The sequence below is a fragment of the Panthera tigris genome, chromosome A1 (genome assembly GCF_018350195.1).
Source record: "Panthera tigris isolate Pti1 chromosome A1, P.tigris_Pti1_mat1.1, whole genome shotgun sequence".
In the NCBI taxonomy this organism is placed as follows: domain Eukaryota; kingdom Metazoa; phylum Chordata; class Mammalia; order Carnivora; family Felidae; genus Panthera; species Panthera tigris.
The window spans coordinates 17,241,728-17,269,545 of NC_056660.1; the positions used below are offsets into that span (position 1 = coordinate 17,241,728).

A 27,818-nucleotide genomic window follows, 5' to 3' on the forward strand; every position below is an offset into this window, starting at 1 on the left:
AGGCATATCTATGGATACCCTTATTTTTGGCTGACGGGCGAAGTCCGCAGTTTGGACCGCCCCAAGGGGCGGAAAAGGGTGGTCAGTGGGTCAGCCCGAGCCGCGTGACCTGGGGGCGTGGACCCCGAACGCACCAGGAAACCGCTACCCGAGATGTGATTTTCTCTCACCCCGATCTGTGCTCTCCTCTGGGTTTTCAAAACCCGCACATCCAGGGAGAGGGAATTGGAGATAGGAGCTTCGGCCCCGAGGTTGGGCCGACGCCCTATGCGGCGACGAACGGCGTGGACCTGAGAGCGTTCGGTGGCCCCCAGCCGCCTGCGGACCCTTCCGTCTCGTCATGGCGAGATTATGGGTCGGCCTGGCAGGCGCTGGCTTCTTTGTTGCATTACTGGTTTTGCATTCGCGTTTTTGTGGCTCACCGGTGAGTTGAGCAGTGAAGACGTGTCTGTCGGGTGTGTGGACGGCACCGTTGAGAGGCGACGCCGCTGTTGTGGGGTGGAGGTGGCGGGCCTTGGCTCCCGCACTGGCTGGTCTCAAAACCCCCACCGGGGCCGAACTGCCGACGTCCTGCTTTGTCTCTTCGGGTTTAAAAGTTTGTATATGATGCATCGCCGTTTCCCTGTGTTCTTTCTTTCCCCAGACCCCACTACGTCTCCAAATAATTTGCAGGTTTGTATTGTGGCCCCCTTGGTCTTTCGACGTATAAACCCATTCCCCCATCATTTCTGTCCACCCATTCCCCCATCATTTCTGTCCAGCAGCCTCAACACCTCTGTGTCAGGTGTCAAGGCATGCTTAAAAATAAACATTTATTTATTTATTTTTTTAACCTAGAGAGTGAACTGAATCTTAATCTTCTGGGTTTTTTTGTTTTGTTTTGTTTTTTGTTTTGTTTTGTTTTTTAGGTTTTAAGGAAATTTGCTTTTCAAGTTTCCTGGACAACCGAGGAAATTCTTTACCGGCTGGATGTGGGATGGCCTAATCGTCCAGAATACTTTACTGGAACGACATTTTGTGTTGCAATTGACTCCCTCAGCGGATTGGTTTATGTAGCCCAGGTTAGTAAAATTGGCATTAAAAAAAAAAAAATTATGAATACAAAGGAAACAGCTTCTTGATTTGCTGCACTAAGTAACCATGTATGTTTACGGTAATCGTGAAATTTGGTTTTTTTGGATTGGTTTTGAGTAAATATTTTGGTTTTGAATGTAATAGTTAATACTGTTAGGTTTTGAAGATGGTTTTTAAGCATTATTAATTTCTCAATTAACCTTTAATTGTTGTTTTTCTCTACCAATATAAAGATTACTTTCTAAAAAATAATCTTATCTAAGCAGCTATTTTTATATACCTTCAGAGAGGGGATAACATCCCAAAGGTATTAGTGTTCACAGAGGATGGATATTTCCTACGATCCTGGAATTACACAGTTGACACACCTCATGGTATATTTGCAGCCAGTACACTACATGAACAGTCTGTCTGGATCACGGATGTAGGAAGTGGTATGTGTAGTAATATCTATTAAATTGTCTTGCTAGAAATCATATTTTTGCCCATGTTCTTGCTTGTATGCTTTAAAATCAAGAGTTGCTAAATCTAATTGTAATTTCTTTAATGACTTGTGAAATCACTTCTTTCTAAAAATCTTTATATTGTACTTCCGTAGAGTCGAGACATTTAACAAGAAGGCTACCGTTGTGATTCTTCCATTAACTTGTCAAGGGACTTTTCCTCTTTGTAGCACCAGTTGTGAGACTGTCCTTTCAGGGGTCCTTTTTTATAGTTTTTAAAACATCAGCTGCTCCTCCCAGGTTAAATGTAAACCTCTCGTGTGAAGCCACAGAACTAACAATCTCTGAGAGTTAGTAAAATCCCTGTCTCATTTTCCTTTACCAGTTCTCTTTCAAAAGAGATTGTGCTAAGAAACCAGAACTGCTTTGTTGCCCAAAATGCAAGATTTGCAGAAACTGCTGGTGTTAATGTTTCTGAAATCCTACCTACTGCAGCATGTCTGAAATTTTCCTTCCAAAAAACATTTTTAGTAGAGTATGTTGTAAATCAAGCACAGTTGAATTTATAGCTGTGAATGGTTTCATAGGTAACTGTTGCGTATTATTGTGGCTTAAGACAAGATAGTACCAGAGATGACTTGTGATTATAATTTCAGGATCTCAAGAATGAATGGGATCATAAAGACAGTATTTCTAGATAACCTGGAATTATGTCAGGATCTCAGGGATGAATGGGATCATAAAGACAGTGTTTCTAGTATTCTTTGGCCCAGTTACATTCATGGCTTGAAGGACATCCTGTTTCTTCACTTCTGGCTAGTTCAGATGCCATTTTGGAATTAATGAACTCTCAGTTTTTGTTAGAAGTGCTATTACCATTTGTTCTCAGAACCCAAGAGATTTCTGAGCTTCAGCTGATAATCCATTCATTTCAAAATGTAGTTTGGATTGTAAGATTTTGGTTAAAAAAAAATCTAGACTGCATCTGATTTCATTGTAATACTGTAATGAAATATGGCTCTTTTCCCTCTTTTTTTCATAATTTACTGTTAAAAGCCTTTAGTTTTTCATTTATTCCATTCATGTGATCCTTTTTTATAAAATACTTCATTGATTCCCACCAATAAAAAGAACACACATGACCTCTTCATTCTTTCCATTATAGCTGGTTTTTTTCATGCACAAATCTGGAGACACTTTATATTCCTTCCCATTTTTTGAAGAAATACGTTCCTTTAATAAAAATATGGCTGTAAATGAGCCTATAAAAAAAAAAAAACCCACAAGAATGTTTTCCACTGGTATTCTGTGTCCTTTGCCAATTTTTTAGGAACTTTGAAGGTTGCATTCTGTAATAATATTATATTCTCTTATTGCTACAAACTAACTCAAGCTTTCAAATGAGGCATAATAATAAATATACTTTTTAAGTTAGACTTGTAATGCAAGTTTGATTCACTTTATTTCCAGTAAGCTCAGTGTATCCAATTTATCTTTTGAATGCCTAACAGTTAGTCTGGTCTTGGTATGCCTTCAAATTGATTTCTCTTAACTACTTTATGGTTTTTTCCTATTTGTTAATACTTTATATTTTTGCTTGTAAGGAATTTCCACTCAAGTCTTGATGTAAGTGAAAGGATATGATACTAACAATTTGGGAAGATTTATTCCCTTCTTAGGAAAAAAATGTTAATGGGTTGAATTTGAACTTGTTTCCACTAGGAGAAAGGGTAGTTTTAAAATCTGTATTATAGTGCACTTTTTGTTGACCTACTAAAATTTGAGCGCATATGATTGAAATAATGATTTTCAAATATAAGTTCCTTTTCCAGTTCCTTTTTGGTTTCTTTTTGCAAGGAATGCTCCTTCAAGGTTGTATTTATGATAAAAAAGAAAATGATCTACCTATAATTTAGCATCACAAGCTTCCTGTATAAGGAGCCAATTGTTTTGGTTTGATTTACTTGAATTTAGAAGTACCTGAGATTTTAATTCATAATAAGTTTGGTTGTAACTGATGAAGAAGCTCAATTAACTGTTTAATTCTAGTACATTTTTGCTCTCTGCTTACTTGAAAAACGTGAATGTTTGGACAGTGGCTGTATTTGTGAAGTGTGTGTGTTTATCTTTATAGGATCCTATGGTCATACTATTAAAAAATACAATTCCTTTGGTGATCTTGTTCAAGTGTTGGGTACCCCAGGCAAGAAAGGCACTGGTTTGACTCCCCTACAGTTTGATAACCCCGCAGAATTGTACGTAGCCGACACAGGAGATATTTACATCGTGGATGGAGACGGAGGATTGAATAACAGATTGATCAAATTGTCCCAAGGTACCTGGCTTAGCTTTGCATGGCATTGTAAGAATGTTATTCAATAAGTTGCATTGCTTTAGTTTGCTTGATACTTGGTAAATATCATAACTGTTGCATGTTGTATATGAAGCTGTGTGTAAAGGGCTCTAGTGAGATGTGTGGGATGGCCAGTAATAAATGGTGCTGATGATAGGCTTGCTTAATTCTCAAAAGGTAGGCGTTTGCTTTGAACGACACTGGAAGCACTTTGGGGATTTATAGTGGGCTCAAGAAGTAAGTGCTTATCCTGTCCAGTTCAGAATAAGGAGATTGGGAAGCTGACATCCCAGGGCTGAGGTATCCTTCAGTTTGATCAGCTAAAGTTTGTGTTTGTATTTTACTGTTGTTGTGTCCTCAGTAGTATTCTAGGTGCAGGTCTATTTCAGATAAAACCGTTAAGTGGTACTCTGCGGTATTGGTAAAGTAAAATGGGACTAGGAGGAGAAGCTTCTGTTGACTGGAGAAGTAGGGCAAGGGTTCCTAAAAGAAGTAGTTCTTGAACTACACTGATTTTGGTGGGAGGAGAAGGGAGATGGGAGGAACCTTCACAAGCTCCATCACACAAGGTCTACAGGTGGTAATTAGCAAGTTTTCCAGGAAAGGAGCTTAGGATGTAATTTTTGAATAGTAGAAAGTACGATTTGGGATGTTGAAGGCTTATCAAAGAATTTTGAAGCCATAATTTTGCCTTTGAAATGTCTGAGGTTTTTTAGTGGGAAAGCGATGTTACAGAAGCAGTGTTTACAATAGACACTGTACCGAGATATATTTGCAGTAAGCGCTGTTATTTGGACAGGATATAAACCCCTACATGGAAGCTGTGTAGTCAGCTTATCACCCAGTAACTGAGTTTGGTTGGTGATAGTTAAAGGGAGGTGACGTAGGGATAAAGCAAGACTCAAAAAATTCTATGAAAGAAACAACCAAACTCAGGAGACAGATTGAATGGCTGTGATAAAAAAAATTGCCACAGGGGCACCTGGGTCGCTCAGTCGGTTAAGCATCTGACTTCGGCTCAGGTCATGATCTCGAGGTTTATGAGTTTGAGCCCTTTTGGGGCTGCTGCTGTCAGCACAGAGCCCACTTTGGATCCTCTGCCCGCCTCTTCTCCGCCCCTCCCCCACTTGCGCTCGTGCACTCTCTCTTTCTCTCTCTCTCAAAACTATCTTTTTAAAAAAATTGCCACAAACTAAATGGCTTAAATGGAAATGTTTTCTCTCGTAGTTTTGGAATCCAGAAGTCTGAACCTAATGGGCAGGCCATGCTCCCTCTAATGGCACAAGAGGAGAATCCCTCTTTGCCTCTCCGGCTTCCCGTGGCTCCAGACATTCCTTGGCTTGGGGCAGCATATCTCCAGTCTCTGCCTCTGTCTTCAGATGGCTTTCTTTTGTGTGTGTGTCTGTGTCTCAAATCTCCCTCTCCTTTCTCTTACAAGGACACTAGTCATTGGATTTAGGGTCCACCCTAAATCTAGGATCATCTCTTCACAAGATCCCTAACTTCGTTACATCTCCAAGACTCTGTGTCCAATAAAGTCACATTTACAGATACAGGAGTACCTGTGACTCGGGCTTGGGCATATCTTTAGGGGTAGAGGTAATAAAGGAGACAGAATATAAAGACAATGTGAATTTTTAAGCTCAGAGGAATTATAGTACCAAATAACCGATTAGTTAGGAAGGGGTATCAGTTTGAGGGAGATGTTGACATGAATCACAGCAGTGGTTTTGAGTGATAAAAGATTCCAGTGGAGATAGTCATTAAAGAAGTCGATTAATTGCTTGACACAGAGAAGGAATTTTTTTTTCTGGTAAAGCATAAGAATTAAACAAAGTGGTATACCAACAGAAAGCCAGTAAAGCATAATCAATTGCAGGTATAATTGAATAGTTTGTTTGCCACTTAAGACATACAATATAACATGCAAATGTGTCAGGTATTCTATATGTTGCTCTGACCAACTAACTATGTTTACCACTGTCCAGATTTTATGATACTTTGGCTGCATGGAGAACGGGGGACAGGGCCTGCCAAGTTCAACATACCTCACAGCGTTACAGTTGATTCGGCTGGTCGGGTAAAAAATACACTCTCGTTGTATCTGGAACTGTATCTAAATGTGTGTGTGTGTGTGTGTGTGTGTGTGTGTGTGTGTGTGTGTTGGTGTATGGGCCTATATATATATATATATATATATATATATATATATATATATATATGGACCTTGGTGCACATGTGTGTTTCTGGACGTATAAATTATGTATGAATGTTTGTGGTTGTGTGTATCTGGGTATGTCTGGGCAGTTCCTTTGGGGCTGGGTATACCCACGTACTCTTACAAATGTTTGGGTCCCATACTGGAGAGAGTTCCCCAAATATTTAAAAATGAACAAAATAGATTTTCTATGTCACTTAAAGGTAGAAGGAACAAATAAAGGAATAGAACAATAAGTAACCTGAAGAAGAAATGAGTCACCCTCCCACTAAGAAAACTACGATGTGTTTGAATATATTTTTAACCTTAGAAATAAATTCATGCTAGAATATGTTGACCAAAAGGGAGAAGGGAGAGGTTAACCTCGGAAGCTTGAAAACAAGAGCCACCTTGGCAAGCTCTGTTCTTACTAGCTCCAGTGTGGGGAACAGAAAACTTTAACTGACGCATTTCAACCCATTTCTTTTTTCCCACCCGTCTCTTTTGCACACCGTTAAGCATACATACCACTTCTTTGGGGTTACTTTCCCAAAACCAAGCCCCCACCCAAAATGTTACCTTAGTTTTTCCTGTTTTCCTGTAGTGGCCTGTACTTCCCCCATTATAGTAACTGTCACACTATCGTATCAATTAACTGTCTCCCTTGACAGAGTGTAGGCTGTATGAGGGCACGTACTGAGTCTCTTTTGCTTTCTATCTCGGCGTCTGGCACATACTGGTCGTCTTATATGTAACTGAAATGACTAAAGGACTTACTACACACACAGTGGATGCATCAGACAATCTTGGCTTCATACCGTTAGAAATTTAATCCGTTTCCACTTCTGGCTCTGTGTTTAGCAAGCAGCCTTCTGATTGTGATTTGGCTTCCTGTGCAGACAAAATGAGAATGTTTTAATCATAAAATCTTCAGGTAGTTCTCAGTGTAGATAGGAAGATAACTGAACATGTGAATTTTGTCTGTAAATGGGGAGCTAGAAAGTTGGAATTCTGGTTTTAAACACATTACCCTGCTGAGCCTGGCTAACTTCTCCCTTTGTGGGATAAGAACAAGATCAAGTTTCTGAGCAGGCAAGACTTAGACCCTGGTAAATTCTCCACAGTGATAAGTGCCCTTTTGAGAGGCCTTGGAGAACATTTGACGGACATCCTCTGGCATTACTGAATGATGAGAAATGAGAATGTTCATTTCCGCACACTTGTGTTTTAACCACAGTCATGCTGTTCTGAACGTTTTACGTGATTGACTCAGTCATCATCCAAGCCTATGTGAAAAGTTCATTAGGTCCAGAGGTAAACTTGCCGGTGTTTCTTAAACAAGATTTCTCAGATTGTGTTCAGTAGGAAAGATAATGCTAACAATCTAAAGTATTATTCAGTCTTACGACCTAAACTATATTTCTTCCTTGGTCACTCATCTAAGACAGTAATCCGAAAATCTTTAAGGAAATCCATCCTTACTAAAGAATCATGGATCAGGAAAAGGTCTTGAGAAATTGCCTTACATAGAGATCAACAACCTCTCTAAAGTGAAACAGTTTATTTGTGTCTTATTGTAGATGAATTTAGTGGCTACTGAAACTCAAACATACTGACAAATACATAGTTAGGGTTACCTTGAAGAAACAGTCCCTGAATCCACAAACCCAAGATCCTGAAAGGAGAAGAAGGTAGAGGTCAGTGGGGCAGGCCCATACTTCCAGTCCATTCTTACCCCTCTCTAATCCTAGCTGCATGTCATAAAATGATTTCTCTGTATGTATGCTGTAGGTTGCATGTATCAGATATAGTACATGAGATGCCATTTAACGTGAATCTACTCTCCTGTTTTATGACAGTAGTTTCCTTAGTAACTCGTACCAGCCTATAGCAAAACGGAATTAAACCTGTCGTTAGCCTACTGTCTTTCTTAAAAGTTACCGAAGTCTTCTAAGCTTCCTCTTCCAGTGGGTTGGCACTTTGGACATGCCTTGCTAAATAGCAGGTGGATGTTTAGTGATACTGCAGTAGGAATGAATACCCTAGCCTGGGCTCCTGAGGAACAAGGCTGTGTGTCTTTCTTTTTGTCTTCTAACCTAGCCCTGGAACTGGCAGGGTGGCAGTACTCAGCCGGAAGGTGAATGCCTGTGAGAGGAATGGATGAATTCTGTCCCTCCTCAGTGTTGCTCATGTTCCGCATCATGATGGAGGACTCCGGTTTTCTTGTTATTCGGGTGCTTGGTAGAACGGGCAGAGTACTGTGTATGGGCTTGGAGTTGAGACAGGTGGCCTAAAGTGGCTCTCCCACGTATTGGAAGCTCACTTCAAGCAAGGGATTTAAACTTTCTGAACTTTAATTTCCTGTCTGAAGATAGGGCTTACCTTCTTTGAGGCCCTCTGAGAACCGCATGAGATGATGTATGGGAAACTAGTAGAAATGAACATCCATCCCGCCCCTCTCCCTTTTTGTTTTCTCATTATATGTGGATCTTTTCCAAAAAACATTTTTTTGCTTTCTCAGGTATGGATTGCTGACCGAGGAAATAAAAGAATTCAAGTATTTGATAAAGACACTGGGGAGTGGTTAGGAGCATGGACTAATTGTTTCACAGAAGAGGGACCTTCTTCAGTCAGGTAACATTTTCCTTTTTTTTTTTTTTTTGTTTTTTTAATGCTTTTTTAAATCTGATTTATGTTTGCTTCTCTGAAGAGCTAGCTGAAACGTTAAAATATTATTTTCAGAAGGTGGAAAAGGAACAGAAACAAGTTTGCAGAGAATATTTCAGATCCCAAGCAGAGGAAGAAAAGCAGTTAAAGTCCCAGTGCACTGTGGGATCGGGGTGTCAGATAACATATGCCGGACCTCCTACAGCTTTCACCCTCAGGGTACACGTGGTGAATTTTTAAACGTAGAACGGAAATAGAAATCTGGAGTCTGTAGTGTCAGCCTAGCACCGACTCTCCTGTCCATTAGTTTCATTTTGTGTGGTTCTTGCGTATTACTTTTTGTTGTTGTTCAAGCTATTCTTTGGCTACATCTGCCTTCACAAATCTTTATTCCCTCATAAACAGAATTAGACAAACTTAAATTCTCCTTGAAAGCAACCTTCAGCAAGTATAGGTGCCTATTGTTGTTAAGCGTTGTAGGGGAGAAAAATGTTGAAGTCAGCATTTATATTGATTTTGCATATACATTTATTCTGTAAAATGTCTCTGTCCTTAGATTTACTCCCGACGGGAAGTACGTGATCGTAGCCCAGCTGAATCTCGGCAGGGTCTTACTGGTGGCCGCACCCCCAGTGGGAAGCATTGGCAACTGTTCCGTGATCAACACAATCCAACTAGCAGACCAGGTTTTACCTCATCTCTTAGATGTCAGCGGGAAGACTGGAGCAATCTATGTAGCAGAAATCGGAGCAAAGCAAGTGCAAAAATATGTCCCAGTGGAGGGCTATTTTCCTTCGTTCACACATTCGTAATGGTTCTTTTCCCGGAGATGTTTCAAGTGGAAGTTCAGATTCTCAAGTTCATTGTCATGTCCTTACAAATCACCTTCAGGCACCAGTATTTGTTTCTTTATTTTCCCGTGATCTAGTGATGAGAAGAATTTGTTCTTATATCCTTCAGAACCAGATGTTTTGTTGCTGTTTTCCTGACTTAGTTTTACTTGTAAGTGCATAAGGCTATTTTAACGAAGGAAATGTAATTCTAAAAAATGGGATCTGAAAGAGGGACTAAGACCATAAGGTAGGTATTTGCCCAGGTAGACTAATCCTCCCTGGGAGGAAGAGGGAAAGGAATAAAAACGGGTTTTGCGGGATATATTGAACTTCACGTGAAGGACTACAAACCTCACCTTCTATAAAATGTACCTTTTGAGCGATGAAGTCAGATGGGCTCTTGATCAATGAGTACCTACAGGATGCTAGCTCCTAAAGATTCAGAGAGGAAGAATCAGGACTTACCTGTGTGAGCCTGTTCAGTAGCATCTAGTCCAGTGGGAGACAAGTGTGCAAACTGATACAAGCGTGTCAGCAGGCCTCAAGCGTGTCTTGTAGGAACATCACATCTGACTGAGAGAATCCTGGAGATTTTGCAGGGAAAGTCCATTCGAGCTCCCAACTTGAGAAACCAAAGAGGGGAAAACAAGGTGGTCTAAATGGACAAGTTGTAAAAAGTTACAGACTTGCTGAGAACCCTGATAGGCTTTCTTTTAAAAGGCCAGCTTGGCCTGGGTCCTTTAGCTGGAAGATACTTCGTCTCAACCTCTAAATGTAGGAATAAGACAGCAGGCATTTAAGCACTTTACTGAAAGGGATCTTTACAAGTACTAACTGGGATGTTTTTTAATTAAAGGTATGACTGAAAATAGGGCCCTTCATTCCTTTTTTCCTCCTTCCCTCCCTCCCGACCTCCCTCCCTTCCTTATCTTCTTTTTTTAAAACATGAACTCAGTTCATTCCTAACATCTGTCTACCTCAAAGAAGTTTTAGAATTGTATATATGGGGATCTGTTAAGGTGAATAATTTCTTAGCTTTCTATTTCTACGTCTCTCTACCCTTTGGTCTGAATACCAGATGAAAGACCCATCTTTTTGGTTCTAGTTTATTCTGGGTTCTGTTCAGACCTCGCCGTATGATGATGTCAACTCATTCGTCCCCTTCTTCTTGTATTCACCTCCCTCCTTATCCCGGACTTGCACTGTAAATCGTGTAGCATGTGAGAAATCTTGAGCTGACTTTCCTCATCACCCATTGTAGCTGCCGTCTGTTTTCCAGACCTCAAGGAATTCACACTATTTTGATGCTCGGATCATATCTTGACACAGTTAGAAAGTTAAATCTACCAACAGGAAACTGTCCTGTGTTCCAAGGCCTTTGATAAGTGTGTTTGTGCCACTGACCAAGCTGTATGATCTTCAGTGAGTCTTCTTAGTTTTTCTCCTTAGTAAAATGGGAGCATCATTTCCTTCCTCCTTCAGAAACGCTGCAAGGATCATATGTACGACAGATACAAATGTGCCCTTTGAAATCTAAGCTCCCAGGGCATTCGAGGCAGAAATTCTTAAACAGAGATCCTTCCAGCTGCTTAATTTACCTGATAGCAACTATCCAGTTTGCCTTAATTTTGCGTTGAGTGCTTTTTTCAAAACCTATCGTCGTGAACTTTATGCAGCTTAGCAAATATAGTAAATTTATTTGGATAGAAGGAAGTGATTTGAGAGTTTTGTTTTGTTTTGTTTTGTTTTTAAGCCAGGACAAGAAGTGCAAATACCTCTTAGAAGGAATACAGGTTAGGTAAACTGATCTTGTCATTTTAAAAATGTTATAGTTAACTTTGTTTTATGCCAGTTTCTTATAAAACTTGTTGAAAGTATTGTTGCCATATATCTTGCTAAAAGTGTTTATTAGCATACTTGTAATCATAGTATTTCACTTTTTTCCTTTGGGTTAATTGGTTAAATGATTGAGAAAATGTGTTGTATTTGGACTAAAAAATATGAATTAAACTTTTGGAAAGAAAAGGCAGTATTATCTGGCTCTCTAATGAATGTTTGATTTTATTGTTATAAAAGCAGTTTTAGAACTTCTTATTCTGTTAAAGAATTTCAGCAATCCTGATAGCACAAGTTGGCACTGAGAGAATATCCTTCATGCACGTGTAAAGTATAGGCTACATCTCCCGGAGGGGGAGATTACTTTTCTAAATTAGGGAACCAAAGACTGTATCTTCCCTAACCCCTATTAGAACATCGGGTCTCTATGATGGAATTATTTGTCCGCAGAGGCAGCCTGTGTGAAATCAAGAGGGTAAACTAAGAAGACCCATATAATTTGTGCTTCGGTCACTTACCAGGTCAAAAGACTGCTTCAAGCATTGCGGTCGTCAGGCTAAATAAAGGCAGTCAAGTCCCAACTTTTATTCTGCATTTGTTGATTTTGAACCCTGGATTTTAAAACAGGGTACATTGGATAGCCCACACTGCAACTGGAAACTGCCAGATTTTTGCTCCTTTGACTCACCAAAATAAGTCTGTTGGAATCAAGAAGAAAAAAAAAAAGTACCCTAAATGTATGACTTTCTTTTATACTCTTTAAAATTTCAGCGATAATCAAAGAAAAAAAACCTTTAAAAAAAGAGATTCATTTATTCAACAAAAACGTGAAAGCGCAGATGTGTGAAGGCTCTCAGGCAGGTGTCCTCTGCCCTCGCCCTCGTAGTTGGCCATCTACTGGACAGAAGTTTCCTTTCAGTTCACCCTGGGAGGTGCCTTCCTTGCACTGGTGGTGTCTTACGTTCTTGGTACAAGAGAGGGCGGTAGAGTCCTGCTTACAAGCATTTCTTGAAACCAGAAGTGGATTTTCATCTTTATACTTTGACTTTTTTAACAATTGAGGTAAACCATACTTTTTTTTCTTTAGCTTGTGTATCTTGAGGAAATTAGCTTGTAGGTGACCTCCTTTCCAAGGATTATTGGGATATTTACTGTTGAGACATTTCCATGTTTTAAAAAAAACCAAAACACTTTTTTTTTAATATTTTTAAAATTTTTAATGTTTATTTCTATTTGAAAGAGAGAGAGTGGGGGAGGGGCAGAGAGAGAGAGAGGGAGACACAGAATCGGAAGCAGGCTCCGGGCTCTGAGCTGTCAGCACAGAGCCCGATGTGGGGCTCGAACTCCCGAACCGCGAGGTCGTGACCTGAGCCGAGGTCGGACGCGCAACCGACCGAGCCATCCAGGTGCCCCAAAACATTTTCAATAAAAGCCAAACTAACAGCCAGAAGGGAATAACTTATTTTAAACTGTAACCTGAAGAGGAGTTTAGTGTAATAGAAAATACATTCATATTAGCAGAAAATTATTCCTTTTCTCCTTACTAGATTTTTTTGTTTTAAACAATTTTGCTTCATAGTTGCTGACTCTTTTACAAATATTATTTACAAAGAGGCCCAGTGATTTCTCCACCAGACACTTACCCATAGAATCCATGAGTTTATAGAGTAAGTTAGTCCTGTGAACATGTAGTGACATATAGATACTCCCTTTGTATGTAAGAACTGAGTGGAATTTAAGCAGTGAAAAATAGCGCTTTTTGAAACTTTTGTTTCTTCCGTGGTAAACAATGAAAGGATATTGTTATGATTTAATTCTGCCTTTATGTCAAAGTGGCCCATCTTGGGGGATCCTGTTTTCAGCGCCTATAATAGTCTGTGACCCTGGTAAACAGATTTGTGGTGTGGAGTTTCCCTTCGGATGCTACATGTAAGAATCCCACAAATAGACTCTAATCCAAAAGCAGTTGACCAAAATAATAACATGGTGTTTGGAAATAATTCTGAGACCTTCAAAGGGTGATCAAGAGCATAGGATTACTGAGCTGTCCTTCAGAATGAAGATAATAAATGGAGATAAGTATGGCCCGTTGGTCCAGCTTAGTGAAAGAACATTCTAGCAAAGAGCTGCTCAGCAGTGGAACAGACTGTGTTCATATGGGAAGTGGTAAAGTTCAGTGATTCAGAACCCGAAATCTGGAGTTAAGTTGCCCTGGGTTCTGATCCAAGCTCTGCCACTTACTTGCTGCGTTGTTCTGACACTGCCTCATTCTTCTCCTTTGTGAAATGGAAATATTTGTATTTTCCTCATAGGGTCATTGTGAATAGAAATGAGATTGTGCGGGTAGAACATTAAACCTAGTCCCTGACACACAGTAAGCACTCCCCACTCCCTAAGAGACTCGTTGGAGGTATGTCAGCCAGAGACCGGCAGTCGTGCCATCTTTGGGCAGAAATTCTTACCCTGGGAAGATGAGAAGACCAGATGACCTTCCCTATGGTATGATTCTGTGTTTAGTCACACTATTGAAGACTAAAGATACCGTTGTAATACACTGAGTCATCTGTCATTTAGGAATGGCCACTTTTTTAGTCATCTAGGAATATGATGGTGAGCAAGGTAGACTCCTTTTGTGGAATACACATTCTACATTGGGAAACAGAACAGTTTGAGTGAAAAAGTGAGATTCTGATGAGACTTTGTGGTAAATACTAACACTTGGTTGGCTAAACACCCATTCTCAATTGTCTTCCTTCTACCACTTTGGAGACTGGAAGAGCTAGGTGCTTGCTTTCTCAGCCTAACCAGCATCTAGGGGTAGTCGCATGATGTTCTGGCCAGTGCAACATAAATGGAAGTCTACTGGGGGATTTCTGGAGAATCATTTGCTTTCGGATTTAAGAGAATAAACAGGTATGCTTAGCACCACCGCCTTCTCCCTCCTTCCCTGACGAACTTGAATGTAATGCCTTGAGTTGCAGCAGCCATCTTGGAACTATAAAGCAACAAATGACTTCTTAAGGAAGGCAGAAAGAAGGCTGGGTTTTTGTCATTGAGGAACCACTGTATTGGCCTGGTAATTCCTTACTCTAGATTTTTATGTGAGGTAATTAAATGTTTTAGTTAACTTAAGCCAGTGTTTTGTTTGGTTGGGTGTTTTCTTGCAGATAAAAAGCATTCCTAAGAAATTCAGTATTAAATTAACCTATGTTCATTTGGATTGATATTTTTTTTTTATGGTTTTAAGATTCTATATCCAGGAAAATAGTCTGCTCTTATGTCTTATTTTATGTCCTTTAATAAGATGTTTTTGGTGGTTTTTTTTTTTTTTAATTTAGATTCTGTGCATTTCTTTTGAGACACATTTAGGTTCCTGTGTCAAATTTATCCTGCACATTTATTAATTATAGCTACTAGAGTAGGATTTTTTCCCCATTGCTAATTAGTTTTGGGTGGTATAGAGAAAGGGTATCAATTCTTTCTTATGTATGTCATATCTGTTCACCTTAATAAACCCTTATTAATTTTAATTAGCTATTATAGATATTCAGACTTTGTAGGTATACCACTCTGAAAATAAAGATAACTATATGCCTTTCAAGATTTTTATTGCTTGTTTGATTTTTTAAAATTTTATTGCATTAGCTACATTGTTCAAAACAATGTTAAATGATAGTAACGATATGATGTATCTTTGTCTTATTTTTGATTTTAATGGAAATATTGGTACTTTACCAAATATGATATTTGCTATTGAATGTTGGTAATTTTCATACTTAGTTTTTTAATCTCAGAATTTTATTAAGAATTATTGCTTAATTTTGGGGTGCCTGGTTGGCTCTGTTGGTTAAGCGTCCGACTTCGGCTCAGGTCATGATCTCACAGCTCATGGGTTCGAACCCCACATCGTGCTCTGTGCTGACAGCTCAGAGCCTGGAGCCTGCTTCAGATTCTGTGTCTCCCACTCTCTCTGCCCCTCCCCCGCCCCTAAAAAATAAACATTAAAAAAAATTTTTTTTAAATAGTTGTAAAGAATTATTGCTTAATTTTATAATGGCTTTTGGCATTGATGTGTACAATATGTTGACTAATGAAAGGTACAGATATTTTCTTATGGTTATTGTTAGAAAAACTTTAGTTGGTAATTGATTTCTTGCTTGAAACTTCTATTCTTCAAAGAAAGAGGGCAGTAGAGTGCCATCATATAGAATTTATCAATTATGGTCCACCCATCTCCAAAAAGAATTTGAGCCTCTTTACGATAACATTTTAAAAATATGTTAAAATAGAGTAATGTCAAAAATTGCATAGAAGGGAGGAAAACACATTTATTCAAAACCTGGATTCATAGTTATGCAATTAAGCATTAAGTTAATTCTGAGTTTTCTCGTAGCCAAAGAAGGAAATGTGGATATATAATTTTCACCTAATAAAAGGAAATAGATCCATTCTTTAAGGAAGCAAGAACTTTTTTCCCCATTTTTCCATTGCATGGACCTTTAAAGGTGAAATGAAACAATATTTATAAAATATATTTTTTATAATTTATATAAGTTATATAAACTATTTATAAAAATATTTATAAAACAAAAATTTAATATAACACGAAGAAACTTTTTTTTTAATGTAATGAAAAATCACGGGAGGTGTGAGAAAGGGATAGGGTCTTTAAGCCAGTAGTTCAATAAATATTAAGTATTCTTATTTGTCATATACACCACGGATTGGACGCACAGTCTTTGTCAGGGCTTGATAGAATGATGGTGATAATGTTCTGTATTTCTGCTGTCCAGCATGGTAGCCCCTAGCACATGGGCTTTTGAGCACTTGAAATGTAGTTTGTGTGTCTGAGGAACTGAATTTTCTACCTTCTTTTTACTTAATTTAAATCGTTACATACGGCTATTGGCTACTGTATTGGACAAACACAGCAGGTGACTAGGTTTTCATAATAATGGCCAGCAGTTTGTTTCGACTCCGTTTCCTTGTTCGTTTGTATGATTTGCTTTCTCTGTAGTGTGGCCTTTTGGCAATGTTTCTAATAATTCCACGAAGATTAAAGATGAAAAATTATCATGCATCTTGAAATACTTCATTGTTGAATCTTTTGTTAAATATTTTCCAAATGAAAGTGAAGTCATTCTGTTCAGAACTGAGGAAAATGGTTCTCAAAAAGCTTCTAAGTGTTTATGTGTGCTTGTACTTACTTATTAGCTCACTTCTGGGAACATATCTGTTTTTCTATCTTTTTTTTTCCCCCCTGAAAAGAAACTATTTTTCACACGCAACAGCTCAGGTTTCAATGCAAACTTGTCTCACATAGATTTTTTTCTTAATGTTTCTTTATTCTTGAGAGACAGAGATAGAGGGCAAGCAGGGGAGTGGCAGAGAGAGAGGGAGACAGAATCTCAAGCAGGCTCCACACTGTCAGCAAGGAGCCCGACACGTGGCTCAAACCCACAAACTGTGAGATCATGACCTGAGCTGAAACCAAGAGTCAGACGCTTAAACAACTGAGCCACCCAGGTCCCCCCATATAGATTTTTTAATGCATTCCATAGAGGTATTCACAGTAATTGTTGCAAATATCTTAAAAATCAGGTTAGAAGGCACTAAAATGCAATCACAGCTTCATTACTGGTAATATTGAATTATTGCATCTTTACTAATGATTGTATTAGTTTCCATCTTTATTTGTATGCTTTAATTTTTTTTAAACCTTCTTTTTATTTTTTGAGAGACAGAGACAGAGCATGAGCAGGGGAGGGGCAGAGAGAGAGGGAGACACCGAATCCGAAGCAGGCTCCAGGCTCTGAGCTATCAGCACAGAGCCCGACGCGGGGCTCGAACTCACAAACTGTGAGATCACGACCTGAGCCGAAGTTGGACGTTCAACCAACTGAGCCACCCAGGCACCCCTGGAATATAAATTTTCATATAAGGCTGAGATTAATTTGTTCAGTGCCCAAGTGTCTGGAACGTAGTAGGTGTCGTTCATTTAGTCCACACTTGACCAAGTGACCACCTACTTGATCACCTACTAGTTAATGATCTACTCAACTATTATATTAATAGTTATTGGATCGTTAACTAGCTTAAGCTTCTCAGGTCAAATAATCTTTTAATCTATCTACTTGGATTTTATTTCAGTCTGCACTTGCCCTACTCTATTTTCTTGAGACCTATTTCCTTTCATATTTCCTTTCTGCTTGCCTTTATTCATTTGTCACTGTTTGACCATTCCTCCCCCTCCCCAATTCTGGATTTGTTTCCTTTTTCAGAATTCAGGGCCTCACTAGAATATCCATACTAATATTGTGACTTTGAGCATTGCTATCTCTATTGCTTATTTTTTTCTGTAGAGAGAGGACTCGTATGCCACCTCCTGCTTCTTCCTCATCAAATTAGGTACAAGAATCTATTGTCCTTCCCTAGGTATTGAAATACTGTTTTCCAAGAAATTTCGAAAACGTTCTGTATTCCATATTACATTTTACACAGACACCTCCAACCTGCTTTCCTATTGTTTCTCCCCGTAAATCCACTTTCGAACGTTACTTTCTCAACAACTGCTGTATTTTTTGTGTCCAGCTGGCATTCAGTGGCTTTGCAGATGTGACTGCATTAGGGATTTTGAGATGCAATTATCCGAGATTATCTGGGTGGGCCCTAATAGAATCACATGTTTCATCGTAAGAGGGAAGCAGAGGGAGATCTGCCATATAGAAGGGGAGTCAGTATGGCCACAAAGGCAGAGATTGGAGTGATGGCACCAAAGCCAAGGAAAGCCAACGGCCACCAGAAACTGGAAGAGGCAAGGGAGAGATTCCTCCTCAGCACTTCCACAGTGGACGTGGCCCTGCCTGGGCTTTGATTCTGGCCTCGTGATTCTGATTTGGGACTTTAGGTCTTCCACGTTGTGAAAGAATATAAGTTTCTGTGATTTTTAAGCCCCTAAGTTGGTGATACTTTGCTGCAGCAGCTGTAGGAAAGTAATACCGAGCTGATACCTGGAAAATATACCTAAAGATGTAAAAGTATAACATGAAATTGGATAATAGGTAGAAGCTGGAAAAAATTTGTAAGTATGATGTAAACAAGATTAGATTGCTTTAGATGGTTGGTAGAAAGATATTAAAGACGTAACTGGTGAGAGCTCGGAAGGAACTGAGCACAGTGTTGAAACCCTGTATTATCTTAGATAATACATGCATCGTAAACAGACTGTTAGTAAACATTTGAATTTAAAGGTGTTGCTAGTAAAGGTTCAGAAGGAAATGAGGAACATGTTTTTGGAAACTGGAGGAAAGGGGATATTTGTTATATGGTGGGAACACACAAGAATGGCTACAAATTATGAAACTATGGACTACCTTTACCTTGCCGGAAAAAGTAAGGCCAATCTAGAATTCTGTATCCAACAAATGTTTCTTTGACATTTGAAGAAAAGGAAAGATACTTCAAACATTCAAGCTGGAATGTTCATTGCCATCAAATCTATACTACAAGAAATAGTAAATGGAGATCTTTAGTCTGAATGAAAGTAATACCATTTGAAAACTTGGATCTACACACAAAACTTGTGTGGGAACACACAAGAATGGCTACAAATTATGAAACTATGGACTACCTTTACCTTGCCGGAAAAAGTAAGGCCAATCTAGAATTCTGTATCCAACAAATGTTTCTTTGAAATTTGAAGAAAAGGAAAGATACTTCAAACATTCAAGCTGGAATGTTCATTGCCATCAAATCTATACTACAAGAAATAGTAAATGGAGATCTTTAGTCTGAATGAAAGTAATACCATTTGAAAACTTGGATCTACACAAAGGAATAAGAAGGGCCTGAATTGGGGCGCCGGGGTGGCTCAGTCGGTTAAGCATCCAACTTCAGCTCAAGTCATGATTTCACGGTTCGTGGGTTCAAGCCCCACATCTGGCTCTGGGCTGACAGCTCAGAGCCTGGAGCCTGCTTCAGATTCCGTGTCTCCCTCTCTGTCTGCCCCTTCCCTGCTCACACTTCGTCTCTCTCTGCCTCTCAAAATTGAGTAAACAACAACAACAACAACAACAAAAAGAAGGGCTTGAATTGGAAAATCTATGGCTAAATTTAAAGAACTTTTTTTCTTTTAGAAAAATTTTTTTATAGATAAGTGACTATCGGGGTGCCTAGGTGGCTCAGTCAGTTAAGCATCCGACTCTTGATTTCGGCCTAGGTCATGATCTCATGGTTCGGGAGAACCTGCCCCACGTTGGGCTCTGCACTGACAGCTTGGAGCTTGCTCGTGATTCTCTCCCTCTCTCTCTGCCCCTGCCTCGCTTGCATGCATGGGCTCTCTCTCTCTCTCTCTCTCTCAAAACAAAAATGAATAAATAAACATTAAAAAAAAGGTAACTGACCATTTGAAGCAGAACTAATGACTGATGAATTTATATAACATGTAGAAGTAAAAAAATGACAAAAATATCACAAAAGAGGAGATGAGAAAATGAAAACATGCTGTTGTAAAAATATGAGAAATAATATAATATTTGAAGTAGATTCTGACAATATAAAGAGGAGTATTGTAAATTCTAGTGCAACCAAAAATAAAACAAACACATATGGAATAGCCAATAGAAAAAGGTAAAACTATCTTCATTTTGGTGATTAAAATATCTGTATGTCATTTGGTGATTAAAATATCTCTCAAGATTCAGCAAACCATACACTTAAAATGGGTGGGTTTTACTGAAGGTAAATTAAGCCTCGATAGATTTGAGTAAAAAATGAAACTGAAGATTGGAGAATGGGAACAGAAACAAGAGAGAAGATGGGAAAACGGAGAATGAAAACAACAGAAAAGAGACTTCGGTGGAGGAATGGTGGCGGAGAGAATAGCTGTCGGATAACCTTGACCCACAAGCACATCTGGTGAGTGAAAGAACGTGATTAGGTGTAAGAGGAAGTAAAAAGAATGTGAACAGCAGTTGTACAGCAGATGCCAGGAAAACAAAATGAATGAATTCATTGTCAACTGAAACCAGAGAGCCAGAATATTGAATGTCAGGTATTGTCATTTCCTTTAGTTTCCTTAGCCATGGTTTGTAGCCTCGAGAAAGCACCGAGGAGGCATTACTAAGGGTTAGGAATTGCAGAGCACATATGGCTCGGAAGTACGTAGTGTTAGGAAAGCAAGGTAGTTAAGACTGCACAGTATTTAAAGGGTAGGAGCAGTAAACCTTGGTTAGGAAAGAACAGGTAGAGCATGTATGAAATATAGGAAAGGTGAAATGTCAGAATGGGACTAAGAAAAATATTTTCTATGATCCGTTGATACATGATGCAACCTGAGCTTTCCAAAGTTGTGTAGTAATGGTAGGTAGCTGAGGCTGAAAAGAGAAAACACTTCTACTGGGTACAGACTTAAAAAATACTCCCTCCCTTCTCTGTAGGGAATAATCTCAATGGACATCAAACTTATCAACTTGTACCTTTGACAGAAATGTATTTCTCATTCTCCTTAGTGTATGGATCTCGATGACACATTTTTTTAAGAGTTACTTGGTGCCCAGTCTCTCAATTCATTGTGGGCCTTACAGACCACAGTGCAGGGTATGCTTTAAGGTGTAACTCCTAAAAGCATAAGCCAAGTTCACTATAGACAAAAAACAAAAAACAAAACAAAACAAAAAAACGAAAAAACATTGGACTAAAATGTTTTTAGCCTCTCAGGGCCTTAATAGGGCTGATGATGGATGATTCCTACCCGAGAAAAAGAGGACAAAGAGATTTTGGCTCATCAATAAAGCACCTGACTCCTTGAGAAATGTCTGGAGATTGAATTTAAAGTCAATCTTAAATTAATTTGACAAATGCACATAAAGAGTATTACCTGCACCAACTGTATGTCAGACCTATAAGTATCTATGTAGAAACAACAGCTTATAATTAATACAGAAAAAAAAAAGAACACTACTTTTCCTGGTTAGGAGCATAGAAAAGGCAAGTTTGAAACAAAAGTGTCATTCGGACATTTGATAGGACATCAGCTATCAAGATCATGACTTATTTTTTAATAGCTTTGGAAATGTTTCTTGAAGATTCTCCTCTTGCACTGACCTCTCCCCTTTCAATTCATAAAGTACTACTGTCTATTTGTCACTTTTTTACTTAAATGTATTCTCAATTGCTTCTGTATGTCTTTAAAAAAAATTTTTTTTTTAATGTTTATTTTTGAGACACAGAGAGAGACAGAGCATGAACAGGGGAGGGGCAGAGAGAGAGGGGGAGACACAGAATCTGAAGCAGCTCCAGGCTCTGAGCTGTCAGCACAGAGCCCGACATGGGGCTTGAACCCGTAAACTGTGAGATCACGACCTGAGCCGAAGTTGGATGCTTAACCAACTGAGCCACCCAGGTGCCCCATCAATTGCTTCTGTATGTCTTGACCTCCATCAAACTTGCAAAATAATAGAGAATGGAATTTTGGTATCTTTCATAATGCTTTGTCTAGTGCTACACACATAATAAATGCTCGATTAATACAGTCACACCTGATTCTGAGATCCTTCAATGGTAGAGAATAAGAGAGCTATAAGGCAGAATTTCCAGTCTCAGAGGTGAGTCAAGAGCAGCAAGGATGTATCAAGGAGGAGTCTCTCACAGTGACTGGTGCAAGCACAGAAAGGAGGAAGGGCTCTTCCTCCAGAACTTAAGTACCCACTTGTTAGACCCAAAGGAGCCCTCCCTTAAACAGGTTAACTTTCTGTCCCCTATGTGACTATACAAGGATAATCTCAACCTTTCTCATCAGGAGAGGATTGAAAGGTCTGATAATGGCATGAGCCACTCACCTGTATCCTCTCGTCCTCCATCAGAAGACTTCCAGAACCTGGAATACCACCATCTGATACAATGACTAGCCATGGGAGGCAGCGGTAAAGTGAAGAATTGGAAATTCTTCCCAGGTGTGGCGTGCTATTGGGTGGGTCATCTACCCCTCTCTAAGTCGCCTCTCCTCTGTACAACTGGATCTCATAATGTCAATGCATGTTGAATAAATTTCCAGTCTACTCGAGGTCTAGAGAGCAGGAAACGCACCAAAGGCTCTTCTAAACGAGCAGAATCCTTTCCAAAGGGACGCCTCCATATCTGGGGACATTTTTGTTTTAACGATGTACATTCCCAGAATAGTCAGATCACCTCTGCCTAGGAATCAGGGATGTGGTCACAGAGAGTCCTTTACCTTAAAAGGAAAGAAATTGGAAAAACAGTGCATGATGGCCCTCATTTCACCTCCACTTGCAGTGGGATCTCAGACAAGTCATTCAAACTCCCCAGACCCATTTCCTCTTCTAAAATACGATCGTGACAATGGTTCCTGCCTCGTGAGAATATTGTGAGGATTTATTGAAATACTGCACTTAAAGAGCTTGGAACCATGTGAGGCACATAGATACCGTTCAATAAATACTAGTTATTATTTACTAGGTGCTTTATTGAGCATACTAGAGAGGAGCACAACAGATACAGCTGTCAGGATACTTGATACTTTGTGGGACTCACAAACTTCATGACTTGAATTCAAGGCTGTTTTAGGACCTTGAAAGAACCATGGGCCTCTTGTTTGGAAGACCCCAATACACAAAATAAACAGATAAAATATATATAGTCAGATTCTCAAGTCAATGGAATTGCTGTCATAACATTTTTGAAAATACATATAATTTTACTATTGACAGCTTTCCTCATTTTGGATATATTTTTTTTAGGTCCGAAAGATTTTTTGAGAGAGAGAGCGCGTGTGCATACGTTCGCACATACACGCAGAAGCAAGGGAGGGGCAGGGGGAGAGGAAGAGAGAATCTTAAACGGAGTCCAGGCCCGGCAAGGAGCCGACGTGGGGCTTGATCTCATGACTGTAAGATCATGACCTGAGCTGAAATCAAGAGTCTGATGATGCTCAAGCGACTGAGCCACCCAGGCGCCCCAGGTCCGAAACACTTTTCAAATGATAATTGCCACTGTGCGTTGAGTGCTTAATGCTCACCAGATTCTGTCCTACGAGCATTACATACCTTCACTTATTTAATCCTCACAATAACCACGAGATAGGTACCTCTACTGCCTCCATTGTACAGATGAGAAAAACCAAAGCGCAGAGAACCTAAGTGGCTTCCCCTGATGGCATAGCTAGTAAGGAGCGGAGCTCACGTAATGTCCCACCCAACATGACACCAGTAGAGCTTGAGTACTTGTCCGAAATGGCACAACTAGGAAGGACAGAGCTCAAGGTACTTGACCAACGTGACAAAACTATGAACGGGTAGAGCTAAAGGAACTTGTCTACTAGGGCAACAACTGGTAACTAGCAGGCTTCAAGCAACTTCCCAAGATGGCACAGCTGGTAAGGGGCCGTGACTAAGTACCCTCCCAGGTCACACAGCCTGTGAGGGGTGGAGACGATAGGTGGTCGAGCACCACACTCTTACGCTTCTGTAGTGTCTGTAGTACTCTTTCTTCTGTAGTTCATTGGTTCTGGGCTCTATGCAGTGACTCTTAACAGACAATATGGCCTTCAGTTTACATTTGTCTTCTCCCGCATTTCTTCAAAGTGGGTCTTAAGACAAAAAAAGCCTTTTTTTCTTGCCTTTGGGAGGCAAGGGAAGAGGAGCACTGAAAAGCCTGCCTCCCACTGCAACCACCCATCTAGAACGGGAGAGCCCTAAGGCTAGAATGTTGGCTTTTTCTGAGGAGCACAAAGTCGGCTGAGGCTTGTGGCTGGAGAGGAGGAAGAAACGGGTTTAGGATTAGGAAACGGCGAGTGCACCACTTGGCTTGGTATAAAATTTAAGATTCACCAAAACACTCAATAATCAAGAAAATTTAATAAAATATTTTTGAAAATTTAAACAGGGAAAAAAATAAAGAAGAAAATATCAAACTTTTAAATAAAGGCCAATAGTAGGTGAAGCAATTGAGGCCAAGTCATGCAAGATGAGTGTTCGAGAGACTGCATTAAAATGTTATTTACGTGAGTCACTGCATTTTTAGAAACCCCTTAAATTTTGTGGCCGAGCAGAGTGCCTCACGCACCTCATCCTTATCCTGAATTGGGGAAGAAGAGAAGGCTTGGCATCCATTGGAGCCGGAGGAATAATCCTGGGGCCTCACATGAAAAAAGAGGGCATGAAGCCTCACTAAGAACATCCCGTGCCAGGTTCCCTGTCATACATTATTTCCTTTACTCCTGACGGCTACCCTTCAAGGCAACTGTTAGCATGATCGCTTTTTGAAAAGTTTATTTATTTATTGTTGAGCGTGAGAGCGAGAGCAAGCAGGGGAGAGGCAGAGAGAGAGGGAGAGAAAGAATCCCAAGCAGGCTCTGTGCTCTCAGTGTGGATCCTGACACAGGGCTTGATCTCACGGTTTGTGAGATCATGACCTGAGCCAAAATGAAGAGTCGGGGCTTAACCCTATTGAGCCCCCCCAGCGGTCCCGGCATTACCATTTATATAAGGGAGCTGAAGGCCAAAGTTACAAGGATAGAAAGTAGCCAAGCTGAGTTTCCAGATCTCCCTGCCTCTGGAGCCTGGCTATTCCCACTACTGGCCGGTACGTGCCTAATAGCTAATAAGCAGAATTCTTGACATTTTTTTTCATTTTTAGGTCATAAGTTCTATCACATGAAGACAGAAATCACAATGAGAAATTTCACTGACTTGACCCCTCTGGAGGCTGCCTGGAATTTTAAAGAACAGATTTCCTCTCCTGGTACTTGAAAAAACTACAGTTCCTCCCAAGTTACTCATGTATTAACGGCTCGGGACATAAGAGTGTTGAAGGAATGCACCCTTTTAGTATTGGTGTACCATTTTCTGGGCCACAGCATATTTGGAATAGAAATGATCAGTTAAGTGAATTCAGTGACAATTTACACTTGTGTTGTAAATCCAGCCCGTTATTTATGGTAATCCAATTTTGGGTGCAGCGGAAAGAGAGTGGGCTTGGAGTCTGAAATGAAATCGACTGCCAGTATGTTACTTTGAATCATTTATTGAAATCTCTCCGGGGTTTCAGTGTCCTTTTGTACAAAATAATAGTTTTTTTTCCCCCCATGAAAATGAGATATATGAAATCCTGCCTCCCTTAAATCGGCATGACCCAGTGATGAAGAACCTACGTTGTGATTTCTACTTGAACATCAGGAACCCAGGTTCAGTCAATACTTCTACACTGCCAGATGTAATTAAGGCATAGGGCCCTCCTTGATCTAAGAAAATAATTAAAACTGTTAGTAAACAAGTGCACATAGATCTGACTCCACTGGTTACTTCATCATTGCTGTCTTCTATAGCCACTATTGGCATCTATCACAGCTTGGGCTCTGGTCCATAAATAGACAGCTATTATAGCTGCATTATTATCATCTTGTTTGTACAAGTTCTGCTGTGAACAATAACCATTTATTATCTAGGAAATCACCTTTGGCTTCCATAAACTAATATTCTATGAATTCATAGACCGGGCATAGTATTTCAGGCAGATTTAATCAAATACATTTTTTGTGCCCCAATAGATTTTGGGCATAACTCTGCTGTATTTATTTAATCTTTGTATTCTCAATGGCAGGTACAATGCCTGGCTTGTGATAGGTTCCTCAAGAGACAATACTTGATCCTTGATGGACATCACTAAAACAGCTGGGGTTTTTGTTTGTTTATTTCATCCGTGGGTATATAAATATTCTAAACACTAGGCTCTCCAGAGTCTGCTATACCGCTTAGCAAATGACCCATGAATCAGAGCATCAGATTGAAAAGTAAGGATTAGGGACTAAAAGATCCTGGTGTTTGATACTGGTCTAGCTTTTGACTTATTGGAACTAATTTACCTGAGTTGAGGTTTTTGTGTGTGTGTTTTTTTGTTTGTTTGTTTGTTTGTTTTTTTGAGAGAGAGAGAGCACAAGTTGGGGAAAGGGGCACAGGGAGAGAGACAGTCCCAAGCTGGCTCCACACTCAGTGTGGAGCCGGATGTAGGGCTCGATCCCATGACCCTGGGATCATGAACTGAGCCTTAATCAACAGTGTTAGACACTCAACCGACTGAACCACCCAGAAACCCCATTGGACCTAATTCAGATCAAAGACCAATTCTTGCCATTTAGCTTCATTTTCTAATATTTGGGCATTTGATCCTTTAGAAAGATCTTTGGGGCATTCATTCATCTAACAAATATATGTCAGCTAATGGAGTTCAGTCCTATACACAGCCATAACACATTATTCTTTCAAGGCTGCATCCTGTGGCAGCTCCCTGTATGAGAATGATGGGTAGAATGTACATTCCAACAATGGGAGAGGAAGTGAGGGGCCTCCAATTGCCCAGGTTCAGCTCAAGGGTCCAACAGGTGGCCACATCCTCCCGATGACCTCCTCCAGCAGTCTGGTATAAAGGAGGAAAGAGAAATGAGTAATCTTGTGACTTTAGAATCTATGGCACCAGATTCTCTCCCTAGAACCGGATGAGGAGAGTCAGGGACAGTAAGGAGTTAAGAATGACTCCAGATTTTTGGCTTGAGGTTTCTGGGAAAGGAAACTAAAGACTCTCGACAGATTTGGAGCAAAAAAGCAAAGAACTTAATTTGGGACATGGCTTGACGTTGACATGCTTGTGGCATATTTAACATTAGATGTCTTACAGGCAGTTGGATATCCCAGCCTGGAGCTCTGGAAAAAGGTCTGGGCTGAGATGGGGATTTGGGAGATATCTTTTGCTTAGGTAGAAGTGGAAACTAAGCCAATAAGTGAGATCACTCAGAGTGGAAAGAGTAATGGAAGAGTGAGAACTGAAGTCTCAAGCAACAAGTTTTAAGAGGAGAGTAAGGAGAAGAGTTAGTGAAGGACACTGTGAAGGAGCAACCAGAAGAGTGGGAGGAAATCTGGGGGAGAGTAATATGACAGCAAGAATAATTTTAAGAAGAGGATGTGGTCAGCGTTTCAACATGTGAAAGACAGACCAAATAATGACATGACCATTGGGTTGAGCCAAGAGGAGGTTCTCAGTAACTTGGGTAACTGCAATTTCAGTTAAACAATCTGGGAAGATGGGAATCAACTTGCCATGGGTTGAGAAATCAAGTGGAGGTGAAGGAGAGATGAACAGTGCAATTTTCAAGAAGCTTGCCTGAGAAGAGAACGGGAGAAATAGAGTGGGCAGCTAATGAGGAAGGATCCAGGATTTAATGCATTTATGTCTGGTTTTAAGATTGAAGAGAACTGTAAATATTTGCTGAGAGGAGAAGAGAGTTTAAAAATGGAAAAGAAGGGATGGTTGTCACAGGAAGGGACGGGAAACCACAGAATGGGCAGTGGAGTTTGCCCTCGTTTTTCTTATACCTTAAGCTCCTTCCACCAAATTGGGAAAGCAAG

The 27,818-nt window shown here is 39.9% G+C and overlaps 2 protein-coding genes across 7 annotated transcripts in view; one reads left to right on the forward strand and one right to left on the reverse strand.

The window, feature by feature from the left end:
* PROSER1 (proline and serine rich 1) overlaps positions 1-27,818 on the reverse strand; it is an 81,757-nt gene that overhangs the window by 28,009 nt on the left and 25,930 nt on the right. Inside the window, exons 3-5 of one of the 3 annotated variants that reach the window (XM_042959629.1) lie at positions 11,922-12,101; positions 7,705-7,742; positions 6,886-6,958 (exon numbers count right to left, since the gene is read on the reverse strand). The gene's annotated coding sequence lies outside the window, so the exon portion shown is untranslated. Of the gene's footprint in view, positions 1-6,885; positions 6,959-7,704; positions 7,743-11,921; positions 12,102-13,865; positions 14,182-27,818 lie in introns of those variants that run through there. The other 2 variants (XM_042959738.1, XM_042959676.1) reach the window with 2 other exon arrangements.
* Positions 111-11,596, forward strand: NHLRC3 (NHL repeat containing 3). Of its 4 annotated transcripts, none has more exons than XR_006208931.1 (8): positions 111-672; positions 909-1,061; positions 1,361-1,508; positions 3,652-3,852; positions 5,859-5,950; positions 8,589-8,701; positions 8,810-8,953; positions 9,291-9,380. XR_006208931.1 is itself a non-coding variant. In XM_007097688.3 (8 exons), exons 1-8 carry the CDS (start codon positions 352-354, stop codon positions 9,544-9,546), a joined length of 1,065 nt encoding a protein of 354 aa, XP_007097750.1. In that variant the 5' UTR covers positions 119-351; the 3' UTR covers positions 9,547-11,596. The 4 variants fall into 4 exon arrangements, 3 of the variants coding, with proteins under 3 accessions (XP_007097749.1, XP_007097750.1, XP_007097751.1); XM_007097688.3 differs by lacking the exon at positions 8,810-8,953 and having other exon boundaries at positions 119-424; positions 644-672; positions 9,291-11,596; XM_007097687.3 differs by lacking the exon at positions 8,810-8,953 and having other exon boundaries at positions 117-672; positions 9,291-11,596.

Coding starts and splice junctions, on each gene's coding strand:
- NHLRC3 (XM_007097687.3), top strand. CDS start 352: ATGGGTCGGCCTGGCAGGCGCTGGCTTCTTTGTTGCATTACTGGTTTT. Junction 5,951..8,588: donor CAGTTGATTCGGCTGGTCGG/GTAAAAAATACA, acceptor TTGCTTTCTCAG/GTATGGATTGCTGACCGAGG. Junction 8,702..9,290: donor GAGGGACCTTCTTCAGTCAG/GTAACATTTTCC, acceptor CTCTGTCCTTAG/ATTTACTCCCGACGGGAAGT.